The sequence below is a fragment of the Urocitellus parryii genome, chromosome 5, assembly GCF_045843805.1.
Source record: "Urocitellus parryii isolate mUroPar1 chromosome 5, mUroPar1.hap1, whole genome shotgun sequence".
Taxonomy (NCBI): domain Eukaryota; kingdom Metazoa; phylum Chordata; class Mammalia; order Rodentia; family Sciuridae; genus Urocitellus; species Urocitellus parryii.
In genome coordinates, this window is record NC_135535.1 from 57,861,819 (window position 1) to 57,888,769 (window position 26,951).

General features: G+C 41.1%; 1 protein-coding gene across 1 annotated transcript; it reads right to left on the reverse strand.

Moving 5' to 3' along the window:
* Window positions 1-26: 26 nt before the first annotated feature.
* Mars1 (methionyl-tRNA synthetase 1) lies at window positions 27-22,134 on the reverse strand. Its single transcript, XM_026398314.2, has 21 exons — window positions 21,962-22,134; window positions 20,573-20,663; window positions 20,329-20,407; window positions 20,117-20,251; window positions 19,537-19,612; window positions 19,105-19,277; window positions 18,833-18,939; window positions 16,733-16,849; window positions 16,391-16,594; window positions 15,300-15,501; window positions 11,764-11,838; window positions 4,931-5,101; window positions 4,707-4,802; window positions 4,464-4,581; window positions 3,884-4,097; window positions 2,562-2,693; window positions 2,371-2,475; window positions 2,091-2,277; window positions 602-673; window positions 292-384; window positions 27-189 (listed from the first exon to the last, which is right to left on the reverse strand). Exons 1-21 carry the CDS (start codon window positions 22,071-22,073, stop codon window positions 43-45), a joined length of 2,706 nt encoding a protein of 901 aa, XP_026254099.1. The 5' UTR covers window positions 22,074-22,134; the 3' UTR covers window positions 27-42.
* Between the last annotated feature and the right edge of the window lie 4,817 nt (window positions 22,135-26,951).

Below are 26,951 nucleotides of genomic sequence, written 5' to 3' on the forward strand. Positions count from 1 at the left end.
ACTGTCCATATCCATTAAAGACTTTCTATGAGCCACGTTCTCTCACTTTTTCTTCTTGCCTTTAGGAGTTTCAAGAGGTTTCCCCTCAGCTAGAGCCAACTGTTTCTTTAGATCCAAGAGTTTAGCCACCTCCGCAGCAACCTGGTTCTTGTCTGCCTTTTGTGCTTTCAGTTCTCGGACAATGTTGCCCTAAGAGAAGGGTGAGTGGAGAGAGTAACAGTGAGAGAGACCAGGTAAAAGTCTGTTTAGGATTCAGCTTTTCCAGTCTCCCAATGGGCTTCAGCTTCATACCTGTTTTGTCACTTCATCCATAAGCATTTGGATCTGCTGTGGCCCCACTGTTGTAACAGTCTCTACAACTGCTGGCTTGGGGAATACTTTTGCCTAGAGAAGAAAAACTGGGTTATCACTGGCTGCCGTAAACATCTCCTGATCTCTAAAAAAGTGATTACTTTTAACTCAAGGACTCTTCTAGCTAAGATAGGAAAGAAAAAAGGAAGTAGCAGGGCCAAAAGATGGAAAGTGTGATGAGGGAATACTACTTGGGAGAATTAAGGTGCTGCTGTGGCTGTTGGGTGAGGGCACAGTCTAGCTTTCTCACCTGGCCCCCTCCAAATCGCTGCCTCAAACTTTCAATCTGGTCATTTTCCAGTTTTTGGAACAAAGGACTGACCTGTGAAAGAGAATTCCAGAATCATTCACTGCTTACATATAAACTCTACCAAACTATATAATGGGCTTCTCCAACCCTACTCTTGATATTTAAAAATCCTTAATGCTCCCAGGTACCATGGCACACACCTGTAATCCCAGGAAATATATGTAAAGGAAAGAAGCAAATGAAGGAAATGGAGAGTTAATAGTAACAGACTGATTCTGGACAAACCTGTGGAGAGGGCCCAGTGGACACTGAATCCCTCTTCCACTTATAGCCCAAGTAGATAATGGGAGGAGAGGGATTTTTGCATTTAGGGTTTTAATCCCAGAATAGCAATATGTTTTCTTAAGATGGAGTATTTGGGGCTGGGGCTCTAGCTTAGCAGCAGAGTGCTTGCCTACTATGTATGAGGCACTGGGTTTGATCCTCAACACCCACATAAAAATAAAATAAAGGCATTGTATACATCTATAACTACCAAAAAAAAAATTAGATTTTTGGTTTTGGGGCTTGAACCCAGGGGTGCTTAACCACTGAGCCACATACCCAGCCCTTTGTGTGTATTTTATTTAGAGACAAGATCTCACTTAGTTGCTGAGGCTGGCTTTGAACTCAAGATCCTTCTGCCTCAGCCTCCCAAGCCACTGGGACCACAGGCATGTGCCACGGAGCCAGCCTGTTTGTGGTTTCTTTGCATGATGGAAGACTACTGTCTGAGGTTTAGATCAGACTGCGAAGTGACTCTTGAAAGATATATTTTATAATGGCATTTGAGTATTCTACCTGATAATGCAGAGGCAGGAGAACTGAAAGTTCAAGGCCAACTCAAACAATAAAGAGCTGAGGATGCAGTTCATCAGGAGATCATCTGCCCAGCATGGAAGAGTGAATGAGGCCTGGTCATCCCTAGTACTGGCCCTCCCCAAAAAAAGTCTTAGAGGGAACATAACACTAAGCAAATACCTACTGGTTAAGAAAATAATTCAGAAAAAGCATTCCTCAGAAAGCCCAAAGTATTGATAGGATCAGAAAGTATTTCAACTATTTAATGATGCTAGGTCAATCCAGAAGTTTTAGATGTACTCTGTAGTAATCCTGTGTCAAAGAGTAATGATACTCTTGTATTCTCTCTGCCTCACTGCCTACTAGTATTATGGAAACAATAATATCGTGGTATTTCTTCAAATGGCTGTATACCAGTTAGTTTTTATGTGCCGGGTACGGTTTTAGCATGAAAACAAAACAAAAAAAAAAAAACCACTGAACTTGTGAACCAGTACCAAGGACCTTGCATCACAAGCACACCCAACTGCAGAATGAGGAGGGGTTCAGAAGACCTATAAGAGCTCTTGCCCCAAAAGCAAAGAACAAGAGAATGTTAGGTCTATTCTAACATCATCCCAATAGTCACATGGCAGGGAGGGAGACCTACCGTGCCAATCTGGTGCCCTGCTGGTAAAGTACACAGGAAGTTCGTGGGAAGGACACTGCAGGCTGGAAGCGGGAGTTGCAGCTGTGCCTGGATGGTGGTGCTAACCGTGGGCATGAAAGGCTGGAGCATGGTGGACAGCAAGGCAGCTATATTTACTGCCAAGCCTGTCACTGTGCCTGCCCGCTGCCTTAGGGAGAAGAGAGATTTAATCAAGACCTCCAGGAGGACATAGCCTATCAGCCATCTAATTTCTAGAGACACCCCTACCCCTTTAACATACCTGTCAGCCTCACTGCCTTTAATCCACTTCCAGGGCTCATTCACTTGAATGTATTGGTTACCATGTCGAGATATGGTAAGGATACTGCGTAAGGCATCCCGGATCCTGGGAAGAAAGGAAGCAGGCCAAGGTATATGAGTCTCTTGACATGCCAGCAAACCCTAAGAGGCAGAGCTGTGTAAGTTACTTACCGAACCTTCTCCAGCAGTTGGTGATAATGTCGGAGCTCCAGGGTAATATGGGCCAGCAGGCGCTGATCATCAGGGGTAAGCACCATCTCAGGCACACAGCCCCCAAAAAACTTAGACACAAACATCCCAGCTCTTAATAGAGATAGAGAAGGAGAAGAGGAGAAAAAAAATTTTGGCCAGTCTCCTTATAAACATTTGACACTTTCCACAACTTTTCATTCTCTCAGGATTCCTGTCCACATTAACATGCTTCCTGGCCCCTCAAACTAAAAGGCAAAGCTTAACAAATTAAGCCTTTATTCTCTCGCCCCTAAAAATGTCACTCTTCAAATGAAGAAACCTAATCAAGTTAAGCAACTATACATTTTGCTTTTAAGTAAATTTTTAAGAATGATCAAGTTAAGCCAAGCACAGTGGTTCAGGAGGCTAAGGCAGGAGGATCACTTGTTCAAAGCCAGCCTCATCAACTTAGTGAGGCCCTAAGCAACTCAGTGAGACCCTGTCTCTAAATAAAATCCAAAAAAAGGGCAGGGAATGTGGCTTAGTGGTTGAGTGTCCCTGAGTTCAACTCCCGGTACAAAAAACAAACAACAAAAAAGGATCAAATTAAAAAATTTAAAAAAATATTTTTAATTGTAGATAAACAAAATACCTTTATTTTATTTATTTTTATGTGGTGCTGAAGATCAAACCCAGGGCCTCATACATGTGAGGCAAGCATACTACCACTCAGCCACAACCCCAGCCCTCAAGTTTAAATTTATTATGTGTTAATTGCTATCAAACACTCTAAAGAAGACTATCTGTTCAAGATGGTTAATGAAAAAAACCTGAAAGGGTAAATAGTAATTGAGCCAACGGCCTAGGGCTCAAAGAGAGGAATAGAAAAACTCTAAGTCATGGAGATTTCTTCAGACTGCAGAATCACTGTGATAGGGACAAAGAATAGAAATGTGACCCTAAAGTAACAACTCTGAAGAGTAGAACAGAAGCCTCCTATCACTACACTGAAATAACCCCTTTCTTCAGCCAAACTTTTCAGTGGCCTACAAGTGAACCTTTTTTGTGTAAGGATAAAATATATCATTTCTTCAATGAACATCAGAAAACAATTATGTTAAAATCCCTCTGTGACAACTTTGCTAAATCTTATCTCTCTTTCCAAAGTATACTTTACCTACTATGTGCTGGGAGCAGAGTCCAACTTAAAGAAATCAATTTTCCACAATGTCTCTACATATTCTCTCTATATTCTTATCTCTGGAGGGAGAATTGGGACATTTCAGCTCTACTGCTGACTCTAACCCCTTACCAACTCCCACCTGTTGATGAAGTTGCCCAGATTGTTAAGCAGCTCAGAATTATTCTTGAGCAGCATGTCTGTCCAGGAGAAGGCAGTGTCCTGGCCCTCAGGACGAATGTATAGCAGATAGAAGCGCCAGATGTCAGCAGGGATCCCTGTGTCCTGGGCCATATCTCCAAACACTCCCACACCACGGCTCTTAGAGAATTTCCCATCCTCATAGTTCAGGTACTCTAGACAGAGAAGAATGAGAACCATCTGCTCAAATATCACTCCCCTCTCTGACCCAGTAATTCTTCCCTTTCCTTCAACATTAATGGTGGATGTCCAAAAATACCTCACCCTGAGTAGCTTGGGATCCTTTCCTATCCATTCTGACCTTTTTTCTCTTTGCTCATATGTAATACAAAATTTTTGCTTTGGTCTTTTGCTTTCTTCAGAATCTTGATTCCTTTTTCTGGATGAAGTTCTCAAGTTTTAATTATTTCCTAATCCATATCAACTACTAACTCAAGACCTAGCACTTCACAGGATCTTCTTCCAAATACTGCCTTAGTTCTCATTCCAACAGCCCATCCGCTTTCTTCTAGGGTACCTACCTGTAGCAATGAGGTGCTTGACTAAGGTGTAGTTATCCTCAGCTCCTAGGGCTGAACAAGGAAAGACTAAGCCATGAAAGGGAACATTGTCTTTGGCCATGAACTGGTAAAGGTCCACCTAGGGAATATAGTTGAGAGAGATCTGAGACTTTCTTCAAAAGTCCAAAAAAGACCAGATACCCTGTCATACATGCCCTCCTTCATATGCCCTCTCCATAAACAGGCTAACCAAGAACTGCTCACTTGCTCTGGGTTCTTCCACCATTGTTCCCACTGGTCTGTGTAGTTGGCTGTGATGGACAAGTAGCCAATAGTAGCATCAAACCAGACATAGAATACCTAGAGGTTCAAGAAAAAGGAAATGATAGGAATCAACCCAAAATTTCAGATATAATCAATACTCTATTCTGCAAACCCATGGTCTTAATCCTGAGACTATAATTTGAGACGTTAAAAAGAGTTTTTACCTTGTCCTCAAAACCTTTTAAGGGTACAGGAGTTCCCCATTTGAGGTCTCGGGTTATGCAGCGTGGCTTGAGGCCATCCCGAAGCCAAGAACGAATGATAAACCGGGCATTGGGTGTCCAATCACTGCCAGGCAATGTCTTCCCCAACCATTCCTCTAATCTCTTTTCCAACTGAGATGGAAGACAGAGGGCAGAATTAGGAGTCTCATATGTGGTTAGCTATGATTATCCTCATATCTCATAAGGATAAATATGAACAACATTTTGAATACATTTGGCCTTATGATAAAAATTTAAAAGATTCATGATTCTGAAATAGTAATTACATCTTTATGAATTTATTAGCAGAGATATTCCCTTAAAAGTGAAGACATGTATGTCAGGCACAGTAGGTAGCACACACCTATAATCCCAGAAACTCAGGAGGCTGAGGCAGGAGGATAAGGCAGGAGGATCACAAGTTCAAAGCCTGCTTCAGCAACTTAGCAAGGCCCTAAACAATTTAGAGACTCTGTCTCAAAATAAAAAATAAAAATGGCTGGAGATGTGGCTCAGTGGTTAAGTGCCCTTAGATTCAATCTCTGGTAGCATACACACACACACACACACACACACACACACAAGATGCGGCTCAGTGGTTAAGTGCCCTTAGGTTCAATCTCTGGTAGCATACACACACACACACACACACACATACACACACATACACACACACACACTAGAGATGTAGCTCAGGGATAGAGAACTTGCCTAGCATGTGTGAGGAGTGCAGAAATGTGTAAAGAAATGCACCATTGGGCTGGGGTTGTAGCTTAGTGGCAGAGTGCTTGTCTTGCACATGAGAGGCACTGGATTCAATCATCAGCACCACATAAAAAAAACACAAATAAAATAAAGGCATGCTGTCCATCTACAACTACCAAATGAATAAATAAATAGAATTTTTAAAAAGAAAAAAGGGGCTGGGGATGTGGCTCAAGCGGTAGCACGCTCGCCTGGCATGCGTGCGGCCGGCCCGGGGTTCGATCCTCAGCACCACATACAAACAAAGATGTTGTCTCCGCCGAAAACTGAAAAATAAATATTGAAATTCTCTCTCTCTCTCTCAAAAAAAAAAGAAAGAAAAGAGAAAAGAAACACACCATTGCTGGTACAGTGACACATACATACCTGTAATCCCAGCAACTAAGGAGGCTGAGGCAGGAGAATCTCAACTTTGAGGCCAGCCTCAGCAATCTGGTGAGACCTTCAGCATCTTAGTGAGACCCTGTCTCAATTTATATTTTTATAAAAAGACTTCTTCTTCTTCTTTTTTAATAAAAAGGACTTGAGATGTAGCTCAGTTGTAAAGTGCCCCTGGGTTTGATCCCCAATACCAAAACTACAAAAGAGACAAGTGCACTAATAGCCAGGAACAAGTGGTGCACACCTGTAATCCCAGTCACTCTGGAGGCTAAGGCAGGAGTATCTCAAGTTCAGGGCCAGCCTGAGCACCTTAACAAGACACTGTTTCAAAATAAAAAGGGCCAAGGACATAGCTCAGTGGTAGAGTACTTAGAGTACTTGCACAGCATACACACAAAGTCTAAAGCTCAACTGCCAGTACCAAAAAAAAAAAAAAAAAAAAAAGGAGAAGAAGAAAAGAAATACACGGTTTATGATAGCAAAAATCTGAAACTAGGAGCTGGGGTTATAGCTCAGTGGTAAAGCACTTGCCTAGCACATGTGAGGGACTGGGTTCAATCCTCAGCACCACATAATTAATAAATAATAAATAAATAATATTATGTTTACCTACAACTAAAGAAGATATTAAAAAAAAAAATCCAAAACTAAGCCAGATACCTATAATCCTAATTATGGAGGAGCCTGAGGTGGCATTATGAGTTTGAAGACAGCCTGTGCAACACAGCAAGATCTCATCTTTAAAAAAAAATTTAAAAACTGAAACTCCTGATTCAAGTTTTAAATTTAAATATACTGTATAAATACACGAACTATGGGCTGGAGATGTGGCTCAGCGGTAGCGCGCTCGCCTGGCATGCGTGCGGCCCGGGTTCGATCCTCAGCACCACATACCAACAAAGATGTTGTGTCTGCCGAGAACTAAAAAATAAATATTAAAAAATTCTCTCTCTCTCTCTCTCTCTCTCTCTCGCTCTCTCTCTCTCTCCTCTCTCACTCTCTCTTTAAAAAAAATAAATAAATAAATAAATACACGAACTATTACAAAATCATTTTAAGATAAATAAAATAAAAATCATTAAAAAAAAAATCGAGGTTAAAAAAAAATGAGGTATACCCATAGGAAATGACATGAAAAGATCTCCAAGATATATTATTAACCACAGAAGGCAAACTGCAAAACAATAACATATAGTCCCATTAATTATAATAATAAAAATAAATAGGTTAACTTTTTTTTTTTGGTATCAGGGATTGAACCTAGGGACATTTAACCACTTAGCCACATCCACAGCCCTTTTTTAAAAAAAATATTTTATTTAGAGACAGGTTCTCCCTAAGTTGTTCAGGAGCCTTGCTAAGTTGTTGAGGCTGGCTTTGAACTTGTGATCCTCCTGCCTCAGCCTCCAAGCTGCTGGGATTACAGGCATGTGCCACTGCAACCAGAAATAAATTAATATTAACCAGAAAAAAAAAAAGGAAAATATACATTTGTGCTTACTCTTAAGTATGCAACTTCCACTTTTTATGTCATAAATTTCTATCTAAAATATTTAAAAGCTAATACCACTTTTGAAAGCAAAAAAAAAAAAAATCCTCTTGAAGAGATGCTACATGGAATTCATCCACATAAATACCATACTACTGTTAAGAGAATGAGGCAAACTTCTGATGCCTGACAATACATTCTATTGGTGGGGCTATGGAGAAATAGGCATGTTCACACATTGCCAACAGAAGTGCAAAATGGTACAATAGTCACTGAGGCAAATTTGACAACTACATATACATTTACCCTTAACACAAAAGCAATTACTTTTTTTTTTTAATATTTTTTTTTTTTTTTTAGTTTTCGGTAGACACAACATCTTTATTTTATTTTTATGTGGTGCTGAGGATCGAACCCAGTGCCCCGTGCATGCCAGGCAAGCGGGTTACCACTTGAGCCACATCCCCAGCCCAAAGCGATTACTTTTAAAGAATTTATCCTAAACTTCCAACAATGCAAAAATGCATATGCAAAAGGTTATTCCCTGCAACATTATATGTAATTACAAAATACTAGAAATCTACTAAATAATATACACAGAAAATGGCTGGGAAAGACCCCTATGATACCACAGAATGAAATACTATATAGTTATTAAAAATAAACTCGGCTGGGGATATGGCTCAGTTGGTAGAGTACATGCCTTTGTTTCAATTCCCAGCACCACAAAAAAATAAATAAATAAATAAAGGAAAAATAAACTGGCTGGGCACAGAGGCACACACCTGTAACCCATCTAATTGGGAGGCTGAGGCAGCAGGATCACAAACTTAATTTTTTTTATTTTTTTGGTACTGGGGATTCAACCTAGGGAGCACTTCACCACTGAGCTACATCCTTTTTATTTCTGTCCTGGGCACAATGACACACATCTGTTATCCCACCTGTCTTGCAAGGCTGAGGCAGGAGGATCTCAAGTTTAAGGCAAGTGTGAGCAACTTAAAATTTCTTTAATTAAAAAAAATTGTTGAAATATTTCTCAAAATAAAAAATAAAAAGGACTGGGGGTATAGCTCAGTGTTAGAGTGCTTGCCCACTACATGTGAGCCTCTGAGCTCAATCTCCAGTACTAAAAAAAAAAAAAAAAAAAAAAAAAAAAAAATTATCATTAGGATAATGGAAAAAAAATAGAATTTGAATGGTGCATCAACAAATACATTAAAATTAAATTTCCTGATGTAACTTCAGTATGGTTATTCAAAAAAGTCTGGTGTTTTTTTTTTTTTTTTTTTTTTTAAAGAGAGAGTGAGAGAGGAGAGAGAGAGAGAGAGAGAGAATTTTTAATATTTACTTTTTAGTTCTCGGCGGACACAACATCTTTGTTGGTATGTGGTGCTGAGGATCGAACCCGGGCCGCACGCATGCCAGGCGAGCGTGCTACCGCTTGAGCCACATCTCCAGCCCCCATATTTTATTTTATTTTTTTTAGTTCTCGGCGGACACAACATCTTTGTTGGTATGTGGTGCTGAGGATCGAACCCGGGCCGCACGCATGCCAGGCGAGCGCGCTACCGCTGAGCCACATCTCCAGCCCCAAGTCTGGTTTCTTAGAAACACACTGAAGTACTTAAAAATAAGAGAATATATACATGTACAAATAGAAGGGAAAGGAGGAAAAGGGAGGAAGGAACAGAGCAAATATGCTAAAAACAAATGGATCAGGCTGGGAGCAGTGGCACACTCCTGTGATCCCAGCAGCTTGGGAGGCTAAGGTAGGAAGACCAAAAGTTCAAAGCCAGCCTCAGCAAAGCCAGGGTGCTAAGCAACTTGGTGAGACCCTATCTCTAAATAAAATAAAAAATAGGGCTGGGGATGAGGCTCAGTTGTCAAGTGCCCCTGAGGTAATGGTTAGAAAAGTTCTTTTTTTTTTTTTTTTTTTTTAAAGATACTGAGGATTGAACTTAGGGGCATTCAACCACTGAGCCACATCCCAAACCCCATTTTTTATTTTGTACTTTATTTAGAGACAGGGTCTCACTGAGTTGCTTAGTGCCTCACCATTGCTGAGGGTGGCTTTGAACTCATATCCTCCTACCCCAGCCTCCCAAGTTTCTGGGATTATAGGCGTGCACCAGCGCACCCAGCTGCAAGGTCACACAGGTGGCAAAGTTCTTCTGGTTAAACAACATGTTCTTTTTTTTTTTTTTTCCTAATTCTTTTTAGTTGTAGTTGGACACAAACCTTTATTTATTTATTTTTATGTGGTGCTGAGGATTGAACCCAGTGCCTCACACATGCTAGATGAGTGCTCTACTACTGAGTCACAACCCCAACCCTCACATGAACTTCTTTGTTCTATCAAGTTTATTTTTGCAAGCTTGAAATTATTTCCAAATAAAAAGTTAAATAAGGAACTGGGCTTAGCAGCACATGTCTGTAACCCCTAGAGTCCCAGAAGCTTGGAAGGCTGGAGCAAGAGGATCCCAAGTTCTAGGCCAGCCTCAGCAACTCAGTGAGACTCTGCCTCAAAAAAAGAATAAAGTAAAATAAAAAGGGCTGAGGATATAGCTCTCTGGTAGAGCATTGTGGGTTCAATCTCCAGTACCAAAAAAAAAGAAAAGTTTATGGGGGGAGGCAGATTTACTAAGGTAGAAAACTGGTACAGACGTATTACAAGGCAGGACCAGTGGCACACACCTATAATCTCAGCAGCTCAGGAGGCTGAGGCAGGAGGATTGCAAGTTCAAAGCCAGCCTCAGCAAAAGAGAGGCGCTAAGCAATTCAGTGAGACCCTGTCTCTAAATATGAAATAGGACTGAGAATGTGGCTCAGTGGTTGAGTGCCCCTGAGTTTAATCCCTGGTATGCCCCCCTCAAAAAAAAAAAAAAAACACAACCCAGTAACTCAGAAGACTAAGACAAGAAAATCGAAAGTTCAAGGCCAGCCTGGGCAACTTAGGAAGACCATATCTCAAAATTAAAAAAAAAAAAAAATGTGATGTACCTCAGTGATAGATCACCCCTGGATCAATTCATAGAACAGGAAAAACAAACAAACAAAAATAAAACCCATAAAAGACACACTACAAAGCAAAAGAAAGCAGGTTGCAGGAAAGTGTAAATGCTATGAACTAAATTGTATTACGAAAAAGCAAGGGGCTGGGGCTCAGAGGTAGAGTACTCGCCTAGTGTGTTCGAGTTTGATCCTCAGCACCACATAAAAATAAATAAAATAAAGGTATCGTGTCCAATTACAACTAAAAATTATGTATATATATATATTTTTTTCTTTTTTTTTTTTAAATTTAAAAAGCAAAAGCAAAGCAAGCCAGGGGTAGTGGTGTATGCCTATAATCCCAGCGACTAGGAGGCTGAGGCAAACCTGTCTCAACATAAAAAATAAAAAGGGCTGGGGATGTGGCTCAGTGGTTAGGCGTCCCTGGATTCAATCTCTGGTACAAAAACAAAAAAAAAAGAGAGAGAGGAATAAACATATTTTTATATGCATAGGATATTTCTGATTAGACACAAAAGATGCACAGTAGTAAATATTTCTGGCAAGTGGGCTTAAGACTGATGGACCTAGGACTTCTGCTTTGTGGCCCTTTAATCTGTTTAATCTCTTCACAACAGCACATGTAATTTTTTTTTTTTTTTTTTTAAGAAAGAGTGAGAGAGAGTGAGAAAGAGAGAGAGAGAGAGAATTTTAATATTTATTTTTTAGTATTTGGCGGACACAACATCTTTGCCTGTATGTGGTGCTGAGGATCGAACCCGGGCCGCACGCATGCCAGGCGAGCATGCTACCGCTTGAGCCACATCCCCAGCCCCAGCACATGTAATTTTTATTTATTTTTTTTTTTTTAGAGAGAGAATTTTTTTTTGAGAGAGAGAGAGAGAGAGAGAATTTTTTAATATTTATTTTTTTTTTAGTTCTCAACAGACACAACATCTTTGTTTGTATGTGGTGCTGAGGATCGAACCAGGGCCGCACACATGCCAGGCAAGCGTGCTACCGCTTGAGCCACATCCCCAGCCCAGCACATGTAATTTTTAATGGAAATAAATAACCTTGGAGTGGTTAAATATCCATATTTGTGGTTAAGGTAGAGGGACAGAAGAGGCCTCCTGAACACTAGGTTGAGTAAAGGCTCACTTACCTTAGGCAGGTCCAAGAACAGGTGCTGGGAGGACTTTACCACAGGGCATGACCGGCAAACCTTACATTTAGGTTTCTGTGAAGGGAAATTCCAGAGAAGGGGTGACCCAGAGTGAGACAGACAGGATCAGGACTACAAATGAGAGAAGGAACACAGAAGTGTTCCTGAGTGCCTCAGGTGCCCTCTAGATGAACTTCATCCTCACACCAGCCCACTCAACTACTTGGGCTTCTTGAACTTGGGAAACTCAAATTTGCACAGCATAACATCTGTTCTTCAGAGTTTCACATTTCTACTAAATCAATGCAGAGTAGGAAAAAAGCATTCTCTAAGCACAGTCTAAGTACAGAGCACTGCACTGTGTGAGAGGATGAAGGAGCAACAAAAGAAGACATGTAGCTCCTCTCCTCAAGGTTATAGTCAAGTCAGGGAAAGATGGCTTGCATAACAAACAAGCACAGATCTTTATAAAGCAAATGTCAAAAAATACTTAATTGTGTGGTAGAAATAGAATATATAACAACACTGAAGAGTGACAGCTAAAGTATTAAACTGTTAGATGGAATTAATCAATAAAACTTTCCATTTTTTTTTTAATCAATAAAACTTTTCACCTATTTTGTATTTTATTTAGAGACATGTGCTCACCGAGTTGCTTAGCACCTCACCTTTGTTGAGGCTGGCTTTGATCTTGTGATCCTCCTGCCTCAGCCTCCCAAGCTACTGGGATTATAGTCATGCGCTACTATGCTGGCTATCACTTTTTTTTTTTTTTTTTTTTTTTGAGACAGGGTCTCACTAAGTTGCTTAGGGCCTCACAATGTTGCTGAGACTGGCTTTGAACTTGCAATCCTCCTGCCTCCACCTCCTGAGTCACTGGGATTACAGGTGTGCACCACTGGAACCAGCTCACCTGGTTTGGTTTTTTTTTAATATTTTTTTTTAGTTGTCAATAGACCTTTATTTCATTTGCTTATTTATATGTGGTGCTAGGAATCATAGTCAGTGCCTCACACATATGAGGCAAGCACTCTACCACTGAGCTACAACTCCAGCCCTTCACCTGGATTTTTGAAGGTGAGAAATTGTAACCCTCTCAGACCTCTCTCCTGAATTCCACAGGCTCAGATCCACCTGTCTACATGGATGACTACAGATATCTCAAGCTTAGCAAACCCCAACAGTATCACTGCATTTGGCATGAAGGCCTTTTCTCCTACTCTTGCCCATTGTCAGAAATGGTATTACCATCTATCCAAACTGCTCAAGCCAATTTTTCTTTTTCTTTTTTTTTTTTTTAAATGGTGGTGCTGGGGATTAAACCCAGGACCTCACCCATGGTAGGCCAGCATTCTAACACCAACTTATTTTCCTAGCTCCTGCCAAAAATTTATAAATCATCTTTTTCTTTACTCCAAATTCCAGTCTAACCAACACTACAGTCTACCTCCAAAATATATCCCAAATCTATTTTAAATTTTCCCCAATTCTGGACTCTAGACTCTAAACCCTTCTTCAATTCTTTCTTTTTTTTCCATTCATTTTCCACAAAGCAGCTTGCCATTCCACTAGAATAAAATCTAAAACTCCTGTAATGGCTTAGGAGGCCCTGGTAAACTGGTCCCTTTTTTGCTGACCTTATCTTAATCTACCCTCCCACAGGGGATGTGGCTCAGTGGTTAGGCGTCCCTGGATTCAATCTCTGGTACAAAAACAAAAAAAAAAGAGAGAGAGGAATAAACATATTTTTATATGCATAGGATATTTCTGATTAGACACAAAAGATGCACAAAAGATGTACAAAAGTACAATGGCCTTTTAAATTTTGCCTTTTAAGCTCTTTGTTACCTCTGGGCCTTTTATGGTTTGGATCTGAAAGGTCCCTCAAAAACTCATGTGTTAAAGGCTCTGATCCCAAATGCAACAATGTTCAGAGGTAGGACCTTTAGGAAGTGATTAAATCATGAAAGATTTAGTCTCGTCAATAGACTAATCTTCACTGATGAATGCTAGACTACTGGGAAGGCATATAGACTTGAAAAAGTAAGGCCTACATAGGTCATGGGGAGTTATATTTTGTCCCGGGGCCTTCTCACTCTCTACTTTCTAGCTGCCTTGCAGCTTTGCTCCACACTGTGATGTTCTGCTCACCACAGGCCCAGAAACAATGGAGCCAAGTGACCATACAATGAATCTGAAATTGTGAGCCAAAATAAACCTTTCTTCTTTTCACATTATTTATCTCAGGTATTTAATCGCAGCAACAAAAAGCCTTTACATTTCCTGGTAATTGCAACACTTCACGTTTTCTTCAACTTGCAACTCTCTTAATACCACTTATCACCTGACTTGCTCCTTTTCATTCTTCAGTTAAAAACTCTCATTTCAAATGTTACTCACTCTCAGATGCATTCCCTCATCATCTAAAGCCCACCTCCTAGCACATCTTCCTGGCACTTTATCCTATCCTATATTATTTCCTTGTTTAGTGTTGGTATCCTTCCCACACTGGATAAAAGTCTATCTTATTCACTTCCTTGTCCCTAGTCCCTGAACTATAACTAGCCTGTACAGATTAAAAAATGTCAAATAGCCAGATGCATGCCTATAATCTCTTCTCATGAGGCTGAAGCAGGAGGACTACAATTCAAGGCCAGCCTGCGAAACTTCATGAGACCCTATCTTAAAAACACAAGGGCTGGGGTTGTGGCTCAGCGGTAGAGCACTCATCTAACACATGCAAGGACCTGGGTTCAATTCTCAGCACCACATAAATTAATAAATAAAATAAAGATATATTTAAAAAAAAGATAGCTCAATGCTTAAGTGCTTACCTACCATGTGCAAGGTCCCAAATCCAATCCCCAGTATTATAATTTTTAAAAAAGAAAAGCTTGCCAAATAAATGAATAAACAACTAAATAAATTAACTAACAAATAACTAAACATGGACTAGAAATCAGAGGCATTTATAGAAGACAGAATAATCTAAACCAATGTAGATCAGGTGGCCCAATTGGAGCAAAGACTGGAAGTATAAATGCCACATGTATTTCCTAGAACAATGTTAAAAACATAGTAAATACTCAATAAATATTTTCAAGTGAACTAAATGATGAGTTGAGGAAATGGGTAAACTATCAAAAGGTTTTGTATGCTAAAATAAAAATCCTGGGGCTGGGGACATAGCTCAGTGGTACAGCACTTGACTAGCATGCATGAGCCCCTGGGTTCAATTCCCAGTAACACACCCGCAAAAAGATCCTGAATGAGACAAGACTGGGAATCCCTTTAAGAATACTGTTGGTGCACACCTGTAATCCCAGTAACTCAGGAGAATAAGGCAGGATGATCACAAGTCTAAGGCCAGTCTCAGTAACTTAGCAGGGCAATTTAGCGAGACCCTATCTCAATATGAAAAATAATTAAAAAGTTCTAGAAATATAGCTCAGTGGTAGAGCACTCCTGGGTTTAATCCCCAGTACCAAAGGGGGGAAAATTTATTCCCTCTGTTTCCCATGAGACCTTCCTCTTACCTTGAGTTCAATGGCATTGATGAGCTTGCCACACTTGTCACACTGATCACCTCTAGCCTCTTCATAGCCACAAAAGGGACATACTCCCTCCACAAAGCGGTCAGCCAGGAAACGGGCACAACGCTCACATCGGAGTTGTTCCACACTATCTTGCAGCACAAAACCTCGTGCCATCAACCGATGGAAGATGTCCTGGGTGATTCTAGCAAAGTAAACAAGACATAGGAAGTTAGAGAAAATATGCATACCACCCTCCTGCCACTCAAACCAGGGATCCAAATTCATTCAATCCAAGCACCAAAGAAATTAGAAAGCAACTCAAGGCAAAGGCCATCCATTCCTCATTAAATTCTTAATGAAACAATGAAATGATCCACACCCCTCATACCTATTCCTCATCTGCCCACAATCTCTTCCCTCAGCACTTAAGAATTCATTTTTGTTGAATCCAAACTTATTTGCTTTCTCTTCAAGACTGTGTCTGCTCTTCAGTCAGTCCCAGTGCTGAATTGCAAAGTACCATCAGCTGGCAAATATCATTGCAAGTGTATTATCTATTAATGCACACAGGTGTGGGAGTTAATATCTTAAAGACTCTAAGGCAGTAAGAGAGGAAGGAGGCAAAGAAGAGAAGGCAGGTTAAGTTCCAACTCTTCCCTCCCTCAGGTGCTCCTTTAGCTCCCGGTCAAATAATATATGCCCGGGCTGGGGATGTGGCTCAAGCGGTAGCGCGCTCGCCTGGCATGCGTGCGGCCCAGGTTCGATCCTCAGCACCACATACCAACAAAGATGTTGTGTCCGCCGAGAACTAAAAAATAAATATTAAAAATTCTCTCTCTCTCTCCTCTCTCACTCTCTCTTTTAAAAAAATAAATAAATAAATAAATAAAATTTAAAAAAATAAAATAAAATAATATATGCCCTCAGGAAGGTCTGATAACTGCCCAGGACACATTTTGGGGAACATTCAGATCCTGGGTTCAAGAGGAAATCCTAGACAATCATTCTGGTTCATTCGGTCTCCACGATATTCTCATTGCCTCAGACCCCAGCCTTCAATCTCCATTTCAATCTCATGAGAGAAAACCTACTTGGTCTGCTGTGGAGTGGTGGTACGACCAAAAATATCAAATGAGATATTAAACCAGCGGTAGATGTCAGCATGGATGGTATGGTACTTGTCACAGATTTCCTGTGGAGTTAGGCCCTCTTCCATAGCTTTTGTCTCTGTTGCTGTCCCATATTCATCTGTCCCACACAGATAGAGAGTGTTCCACTGACGGAGGCGAGAGTACCTGGAAGGGAACATGTAGTCATGGGGGCCCAGGTTAGCCCTTGCTCCCAGGATCCTTCCAGTTCCCAACCTTGAGGTGTCCTATTCCCTTGGGGTCCAGCCCTCCATCAGGAGGAGCTTCTCCAGAAGCTGACTTCACCTGGCAAAGACATCAGCACTGAGCACACAACCAATGATGTTTCCAAGATGAGGGACATTGTTGACATAAGGGAGTGCACTGGTGATAAGCACATTCCTCTCCCCAGCCACAGGCAACCTGGTAAAGAAAGAGGAAGAGAAGACAACCAGGGAGATGCCAAAGTCAAGAAAGACTGAAAAATGCACAGTACAACCAGACACAACTTTGTTCAACTGTCATGAGTTTCTGTACATCTAAAGTCTTTCCTCTGGGCTGGGGATGTGGCTCAAGCGGTAGTGCGCTCGCCTGGCATGCGTGTGGCCCGGGTTCGATCCTCAGCACCACATACAAACAATGATGCTGTGTCCACCGATAACTAATAAAATAAATATTAAAATTCTCTCTATTTAAAAAAATAAATAAATAAAGTCTTTCCTCACATGAACCCACAGGACCATAAGATCCTCTTCAGTTGCAGGTAAAAGCCCTGTCCACAGTGAGCAAACCTCATATACTGCTCTGTGCATTTCACGTGCCTCATTCCAGCACTAATTTCTGTCCCTTTAACTGCTGACATTAGCTCATCTCAGACTTGAAGTTCCCAAGTAACCATAAAACTCTCCCTAGGCTCTATCCAACCATCTTCACTCTTGCTATTCCTAAGAAGTTTCCTAGTACGAACTCCTTCTCCCACATGCTATGTTAACAGTATCATTAATTATCTAAAATCCTACAGCTCATCACTCCATGCACATTCTTACCAAGTCCTTTTGTACCTCTTGACTCTTCCTTAATCCATGTCTATCATTTCCTCAAGACCTAACTCAAACTAGCGGGCACCATCTATTGCTCATAGCCACTGTGATCTTCTCCATACTTTCCCAGGATTGTTCCTAGTTAATGCCATTCAATCTGCTGACTAAAGTCACTCAACTCAGTATTCCTTATTCATGGTTCTTTACCGTTAAAAGCTCAATTGCATACATCCTGTACCTCTCCCTTCTCCTTAGCACTGACACTGCATCAGGGCTTATGTCATCTTTCCAACCATTCTCAATCTACAATCACTGGCTCCCTAATACCCCACATTAACCCCATCCCTTCTTTCCAGCTGCTGCTGTATGTCCCAGTCAAATGGTTCATCTGCTCCACAGAACATTTTTCAGCTAATTTCCTCAACACAGGCATCACTAATTTCTCCTGCATTGGCCTTTCTCCCCATACCTTAATATCGTAATTGTTTCTGAAATCCAACTTAGAAATCAGCTTTTAGAAAATCTTCTTTCACTGACAACTGGCCTCCCATAGTCCTTGTATCCTGAGACCCTAATCACTTCGTACCATATCATGTAGCACTCCTTTGACCTTATCCCTTCACTTCTTTCTCATTATGAGAGTACTGAGTATGGTGAGAGTACTGAGTATACCCTGGGTTCTGCCCTCAAGGGGGTTACATTCTATAACAAAGTAGTCCTCTTATCTGCTGGGGACACTTTACACTTTCCAAGACCCCAAGTGGATGCCTGAAAATGCATACCAAAACCTTTATATCCTGTTTTTTCCAACACATACATATCTATATAAGTTTAAATTATAAACTAGGTACAACAGATTAATAGCAATAACTAGTAAAATAGAACAATTATAAAAATATGCTGTAATAAATGTTATTTGAAACGTTTGAGGATCTGGGGTTGTAGCTCAGTGGTAGAGGGCTTGCCTAACACATGTGAGGCACTGGGTTCAATCCTCAGCACCACATAAAAATAAATAAAACAAAGATATTATATCCATCTACAAAAAATAAAAACTTTTGAATTGTTTATTTCTGATATTTTCCATTTAGTATTTTTAGACTGCAGGCAAGTAAAACTATGGAAAGCAGATTCTCAAACAAGGAGGCTACTGTATAACTGCTACCTAGGTCCTTGCAATGGTGAAATACAATGTGTCAAAAGGTCTCTAAATTAGTCTCCTTTGATATTTTTCCTCATAGGATCCTGTTCTTCTACTTCACAGAACTTAGTAGTTTGATGAGCAGACAAGGCCTGTCTACTTTGTTCTCTTTTATCAACAATATCTACTTATAAAACCAAGCCCCACTCCTTGGTGCCTACTCACACTGGATTCTGCTGGGGCCGAAAGGGGGGCAAGCTTTCCAGGCCCTTTTCCCAAGCAGTCACAGCCATAGCAATCTCTTCCTCAGTTAGGGTGGCCAGCTCCTCCTCCTACAAAGAGAGTATAGAATTCCTTACCAAGTGAAGGGGCACCACAGGTAAAGAAATTCTCTCCAACAATTAAAGAAATTAGACAAATACTCAACATTTCTCTCCCCAGCCACCTCCCACCTCAGGGCCCAGGGCTCCGTGAAGATGCCCTGTCCTGTTCCAAACCTCAGGCTCATTGCTGACAGCCCTCTCCTCAGGTAGACTGGGCTGAGGCTGCTTTTGGAGGTAAGACCGGAGAGCCAGGACACCCTGCTGTTTCAGCACAGTCTCTACAGCTCGCTGACATGGCTCCTGAGTAGTCAGAGTCTGGAACCAGCTACGCAGGGCACCCAGTTCCTCTATGGTCATGGGAGAAAAAAGAGAATCAGCAAGCACAGGACCTGGAATGAGCAGGCAAGGTAGGACCTCCTCACTTTCTTAAAAAGTTTCAAAGGTTTCTCCACTTGCTTTCCCTAGTTCCTGCAGCCATATTTGCTATAGTTGCCCTGTCAAGTATCAAGTTGCATCCTCAACTGGATCCTCAACTGTCTGTTCTGTAACCCTTATACTAAACTCCTGGGGTTTGGGGTGGGGTAAAGTGATATACATAATTCTCACCAGGGAGGTAAGCTGGGTCTTGGAGTAATGGGTATAGTGCTCCCCACAAAACAATGTCTGCTAGAGATTCTGTTTCCTTGGTTGGGAAAAGAAAAGAAAAAGGTACACTGATAAGGCACTGTTTTTGTTTTTTTTGGTTTTTTTTTTCCCGTAACAGTAATAATATCTAATACTCACTGAAAAACTGCTATGGTCAAGCACTGTGTTAAGCATATTATATTATCTCAATACTCAACATAACTCATTGAGATACAGAGGTGTTCACAGATATTAATGTTATTTCCATTTTTCACAAGGAAAAAATGGAGGATTAGACAGTTTAAGAGATTTGTCTTTTTTTTTTATAATTCTTAGTTGTAGATGGACACAATATCTTTATTTATTTTTATGTGGTGCTGAGGATCACACGTGCATAGCAAGCGCTCTACCACTGAGCTACAGCCCCAGCCCAAGACATTTTTTTTAATAGTAAATTACACTGCTAATGACAGTGTTGGGGTCTGAACACTCTGAATACAGTCTTCCCTATTAATTCTTACACTATAAATCTTCCCCACACCCCATCTCAAGACCAACTCACCCCAGCCAGGAAAGGACAATTTTGTCGACTCAAGCTGTGGTCAATGTGAGTCAGGGCTCTCCGAAGTAGTCCGAGAACATCTTCCCCCTTCTTTCCTTGGACAATTAAGTAGTACAAGGCAGCAGATAAGGCTGGCTAAAATGAAAGGGACACAGGTCAAGGTGGCTATGCACAGCAAGGACCTACCTGCCATTCCCTGTGCCTTAGCCCACCTGCAGCTCTGTTGCTTCCCATTCTAGCCACTGGTTGGTGAGGTCATCTTGCTCCCAGCCAGATAACAGAAAGAAGTATCTGCCCAGGGAGAGAACAAGAGAAGGTGAAATTAGAAGGACCCATTTACCTAGTCTTATTTCTCATCCCTCAGTGAAACAATGGTTGCAAATAATTAGTCACACAAACAACACAGAGGTGTGCTTTGATCAAACCACCTCCCTGTAATCAAGGACCAATACTGACCGGCAGATTGCAGTAGTGGAAAAGAGGTAGTTGCCACTATCCAGTTGCAAGACAGGGACTTTAGGCCGGGTCAGGAACGGGACCACACACTCTGATGCAGAAGAAAATGGGTGAAAAACAAGGGAAAGAAAAAAATGAGAGAGAGAAAGAGGAAAAAAATATACTTTATTAATTTAAGACAACTATAAATTGTTCCCAGAAAAACAGAAGTAAGAAGGGCAATATCATCACAGAAGTTCTAGGATAGGACCACTGAAACAGGGTTCCAGAATATGCTGGAGAGGTCAGCAGGTGTTCAGTTGAGACTGTCAGCTGGAAACAACAGATGGGATTTCAGAGGAGGTGGTGGGTATTGGGATAGTGCTGCAGCCCAAAACTATAACAACTCAAAGCAACTAGCATATCCTGAGAATAATGTGAGGTCCCAATGGGAAGTCAGAATTAAGAAAAATGGGAGGACTAACACGACTACCGCTTAAGAGTTAAACTGGGGACTGAGCCAGGCAGCGGGCACCGCACCTTTAATCCCAGCGACTCACGAGGCTAAGGCAGGAGGATCACCGAGTTCAAACCCAGCCTCAGCAACTTAGCGAGACCCTGTCTCTAATAAAATATTTTTAAAAGGGCTGTGGGCGCTGGGGCTGGGGCTGGGGCTCAGCAGTAGAGCGCTCAACTGACATGTGAGAGGTGCTGGGTTGGATCCTCAGCACCACATAAAAATAAATAAATAAAATAAAGATGTTTTGTCCAACTACAACTAAAAAAAAAAGGGGGGGGGGAGTGAGGGCCGCTGGGGATGTGGCTCGGTGGTTAAGCGCCCCTGAGGTCAATCAAAAGGATTCTTAAGCTGGGCATGAGAAGAGAAAGAACTGAAAGATGTGTGTACGGGCTGGGGACGTGGCTCAAGCGGTAGCGCGCTCGCCTGGCATGCGTGCGGCCCGGGTTCATCCTCAGCACCACATACAAACAAAGATGTTGTGTCTGCCGAGAACTAAAAATAAATAAATAAATAAATATTAAAAAAAAAAAGATGTGTGTGCATACAAATACCTTGTGTCTTAAGGGGCAGGGTCCTAAAAATAACAAAAAGGTTCCTGGAGACGATGATAGAGTGGAGGGGGGCTGCCTAACAGGTGTGAAAGGTTAGGAAGAGGAGGCCAAGCTCAGGATGCTGAAAGATGAAAGAGGGGAAGATGAAAATGAGAAAAGAATATATTGAGGGTAAATAACTGATGAAGGATATGACAGGAGGGAAAAGTTAAGGAAAAGGTAAGATAATGTGTGGTACATTCCAAGGGATTCGGGAAAACAAGCGCCGGGTGAGCGTCGGTTGTGTTTCTGTCCCCCCACCCACCGCCATCCACAGCCCACCAGCACCACCCCAAGTACCTTCGGGGCCTACAGTGCTGATGAGCAGCTCTGTAGCTCTGCCCCGGGCCCTCCCGGCCGCAGCCAGCACCGGCAGGCTCCCCGGGGCGCCCTCGCTCACGAACAGTCTCATTTGGAGATGAATCCAACGCTGATGCAACCGGAACCTGCCTCCCGCCGCAGGACTGAGCGGCCGCCGCGAGGCACCCCGGGAAATGGAGTTCGGCCTTAAGTGTGGCCTGCGGTCGACTCCCGGAAAGAGAACTATTTCTCCCCGTCATGCAACACTGGGAAACAGGAAAAGGGTACCATCGAGACCAAGGAAGCCATAAATGCAGTGCTAGAGCAGCACTTTTTAGGTGGGAGAGTTAGGGACCTTTGCTTCTAGGGCCCGGCGGCTTTGAGGCTGTGACTGAAACCGTGGCTTTTTGTGGTCCTGTAGTTGTCAAAGATAAAATAACGATTATGACTACGGCTACTCGCAATCACCGACTCTTGATTCAAGTTATTAAAGATTAGAGTTTTAGAATGAGCAATTAACGATGAGCTTACTTTACTGGTAAACTGAAAATAAGTGTAGATATCCTATCAACCAAAAAGGATATGGCTCACTAAAATATTGATTCACATCAGTCTGCAGCTCATATAAGCTAGACAATCCCATCAAAAGAAGAGAAGGAGCCCGTGTCGTGGCGCACGCCTGTAATTCCAGCACCTCGGGAAGCTGAGGCTGGAGGATTGCGAGTTCAAAACCAGCCTCAGCAATTTAGCGAGGTCCTGAGCAACTTAGCGAGATCCTATCTATCTCTAGATAAAATACTACAAAAAAAAGGCTGGGGATGTGGCTCAGTGAAGAGCCTCTTTAAGAGAAAGGTCCAATTGAAGGAAAGTAAAATTGTTTCACAATAAGCATATGCTAGGAAACACGTAAAAGTAATTGAGAAAGCGACTCTAATTGTCATATATTATACATAATTAGTATAATGTATATTATATATAATAATTAGTATAATATAGTCATGATTTATTATAAACTATATAATAATGTTTTATTTATTTATTTTTTAAGGATATGTGGTAGGGCTGGGGATGTAGCTCAGTGATAGAGTGTTTGCATACCATGCACAAGGCCCTAGGTTGGGACCACAGCATCGAAAAAAAATGGAATAATTAATACCTGATAGTACTTATAAGCCAGGCATTGTTCTAAGCATTTTACATACATTAATTCATATAATTCTTAACCAAAAAAAAACAAACTATGATATCCTAGACCTTTTGAAGTTAAGCCTTAAGCAGCTTTGCAAAGGAGGCTAGGGGTATATCTCTTTTTTTTTAATATTTATTTTTCAGTTTTCGGTGGACACAACATCTTTGTATGTGGTGCTGAGGATGGAACCTGGGCCGCATGTATGTCAGGCGAGCACACTACCGCTTGAGCCACATCCCCAGCCCTAGGGGTATATCTCAATGATAGAGTGCACGCTTAGTAAACCTGAGGCCCTGGGTTCAATGTCCAGCAGCACCAAGAAGATGCTTTGCATTTTTGCTAAGGCTATTTGGAACACCCTGGTAACCTTGAGCTTCCATGTAAAACAATTCTATTACCCTGAGACCTCTGGTAGACATTTCGATTGGCAACTCCACATCATCTCAGCATTCCAGCAACCCCATGGAGGATGCTGGACAGGAGAGTGAAGCCTTCCAGACAAACCCATCTACCCTATGAAACCACCAAATGAGCTTTAGTGAGTCCATGCTACATGGGATAGAAGAAATACCCAGCTGGGGTCTATTCACATTTCTGCCCCATAAAATTGTAGCTTTGTGAGCTATAATAAAATAGCAGTTATTGAAACACACCAAAAAAATAGATATGAGATAGTTTCTTTTATTTTACCAATGAGAGAACTGAATCACAGAGAGGTTGCATTGTGTCAGGAACCATATAAGGTATTAAAGATACAATTATCAACAAAGTAGATATGGGCTACCTTGGCAGGTAAACTTCTATAAACTTCCTGGAAAACAGAAAATCAAATAATCTTACTAGGGGAATGTTGAAGATTTATCCATTTTATTTTGAGGCAGGATCTCAATAAATTACCTAGGCTGACCTCTAATTTGTGATCCTCCTGCCACAGTCTCCTGAGTTCCAGGGATTAAAAGCATACACCACCATGCCTGGATTCTAATAATCTTTAAAATATGTTGATAGTTATAACAAGGTAGATAATGTTTGTGAAACCTGAGACGCCTTATTGTGCAAATGAAATTTCAGCTGAGATCTGAATGATGAATCAGAGTTAAAAAGGCAAAGACTGAAAGACTGGAGAAGGGAAATGTTCCAGGCAGAGGAAGTAACATATGCAAAGGATCAAGATCTCAGAGCCCTTTAGGAATCTGAGGAATTAGCATAAGGCTACAATGTGGAGTTTCTAGTGGGGAGTATGAAAAGGCTAGATGAGTGGGAAAATCTCAGCCAAGTGTGGTGGCACATGCCAGGAGCTTGTGAGGCTGAGGCAGGAGGATCTCAAATTCAAAGCCAGCCTCTCCAACTTAGTGAGGCCCTAAGCAACTTAGTGAGACTCTGTCTCTAAATAAAATATAAAAAAGGGCTGGGGATATGGCTCAGTGGTTGAGTGCCCAGGGTTCAATACCTGGTACTTTAAAAAAAAATGGGAAAATCTCTGTAAATTACATCGTAAAATTTCAACTTTACTCAAGACAATGAGAAGCCATTGAAAAGTTTAAGTCAGAGGAGTAGCAGGGCACATTCGTGGGTATGTATGTATGTATGTATGTATTATGTATTTTTGGTGGAACTGGGGATTGAACTCAGGGCCTTGTGCATGCTAGGAAAGCTGTACTATATCCCCAGCCCACCATATTTATTTTTAGAAGATCACTGTGGCTGTTGTGCCAGGGGAAGATGGGAGGGGAGCACAACTATATACAAGGAGACTAATTAGGAGCTTATTAAAGAGGTAAAGAGGTAGTAGTTGCAACAAAGCAATTTCATCCTAGAGCAAAATTATTTTATTTGGGAGTCAAGAAGGTCTTGGAACATATCCTTCAGTAATATCAAGGACCTACAATATATTGAAGAAGCAATACAATTAATCTGTTATTTAGTCTTAATTTTCAAGCAATTCATAACCAACATGCTTGAGCTTCTGATACTGCTACACTCTATATAATCAGAACTCAGTAAGGTCTAAAGTCAATGAATGTTTCTAAAAATATATATGTACTGTAAACTTAAACTACCCTAAAAAAAGTCCATGAAAAGAAGAAGGAAGAGAAGGAGGAGGAGTGGTGGTGGCACATGCCTATACTCCCAGCAACTCAAAAGGCTGAGACAGGATGATTGCAAGTTTGAGGCCAGTCTCAGCAATTTAGTGAGACCATATCTCAAAATTTTAAAAAAGGCTGGGAATGTAGCTTAGTGATAAAGCACCCCTAGGTTAGATCCCCATTATCAAATATATATATATATATATATATATATATATATATATATATATACACACATGTATTTGTATATATGTGTATGTTTGTGTATATATATAATATATATACATATATTATATATATTAATATATGTATATGCATACATATATACATATATATATATATATATTTGATATAGGCACATACCTGTAATCCCAGCAGTTTAGGAGGCTGAGGCAGGAATATCCCAAGTTCAAAGCCAGTCTACGTAATTTAGCAGGGCTCTAAGCAACTTAGCAAGATACTGTCTCAAAATAAAAAATAAAAAGGGCTGGGGGCTGGGGCTGTAGCTCAGTGGCAGAGCATTTGCCTAGCATGTGTGAAGCACTGGGTTTGATCCTCAGCACCACATTAAAAAAATAAATAAAGTCAGACTGTCCATCTACAACTATAAAAGGGGGGCCTGAGGATGTGATTGAGTGGGTAAATGCTCCTGAGTTCAATATCGGGTACAGAAAGAGAGTGAGAGAGAGGAATTGTAGGTAAGTCTGGGCTATAATCAGTTGTAGAATATTTTCATAGTATGCACATGGCCCTAGGTTCAAACCCCAGCACCATCAAAAAAGAAAAAAATTAGATATGGAGAGATAAAAATGGCAGTATTTAGTAATCAGTTGAATCAATGTAGGTGGTGAGGAAACTAGAGAATTGAGGCCAACTGCTGGTTTCTGACATGCGCAATGGTGCACACTGTGTACTCTAGCAGATACTAGAACTTCCTCTATTATAGTGATTATTATCACACTGTATTCTAATTGTTTTAAGAGATCAGAGACCCTTTCCCATCATAACTGACAATGCCTAATGCACATATGGTAGTAGCATTCAATAAATATTTTTTGAATTTAAGTATGATTGAATAGTGGTACTGAAAGAAAAACAGATTTGTGAAGAAAATTGACATGTTCAGTTTAGTATGTACTGAGTTTGTGGTACCTGTGAAATATCCAAGTAGAGTTTTTAGTTTGTTTGTTTGTTTTTGGTGGAGAGTGGATTAGACTGGAGCTCCAAAGAAAGATCTAGAGATGTGGTACTTACCAGGATATGGAAATTGTTTGAGAAAATAAGACCATCCAGGGAGGATGTATACAGCACAAAGGACATAGGATCTAAGAAAGGCTTCTGTGGTTTAAGGAACAGACAGAGGAAGTTCCTTCCTTGTACCACAGAGAATCAGAAAGGTAAGGGACACCAGCAGACTATTGGTAGGAAAGGTCAGATGAGTTGCCTGCTGCTGAGATATCAAGCAACGTAAGGACTGCAAAATATCCATGCAAGTGTGGGATGATCTTAGAGAGGAGTGACCTTGGAAAGATACAGAAGTTAGAGGAGAGGAAATGGGAGACCCTTATAGTTGCCCCTATAGGCAACTCCTTCAAGAAGTTAAGACCATAAGATGCAAGAGTGAGAAAAAGAGACAGGCCGGGTACAATGGCATATGCCTGTAATTCCAGCAGCTCAGGAGGCTGAGGCAAGAGGATCGTGAGTTCAAAGCCAG

Coding starts and splice junctions, on each gene's coding strand:
- Mars1 (XM_026398314.2), bottom strand. CDS start 22,073: ATGAGACTGTTCGTGAGCGAGGGCGCCCCGGGGAGCCTGCCGGTGCTG. Junction 20,252..20,328: donor GGGAAGCAACAGAGCTGCAG/GTGGGCTAAGGC, acceptor CTTTCATTTTAG/CCAGCCTTATCTGCTGCCTT. Junction 11,839..15,299: donor TCAATGCCATTGAACTCAAG/GTAAGAGGAAGG, acceptor TTCCCTTCACAG/AAACCTAAATGTAAGGTTTG.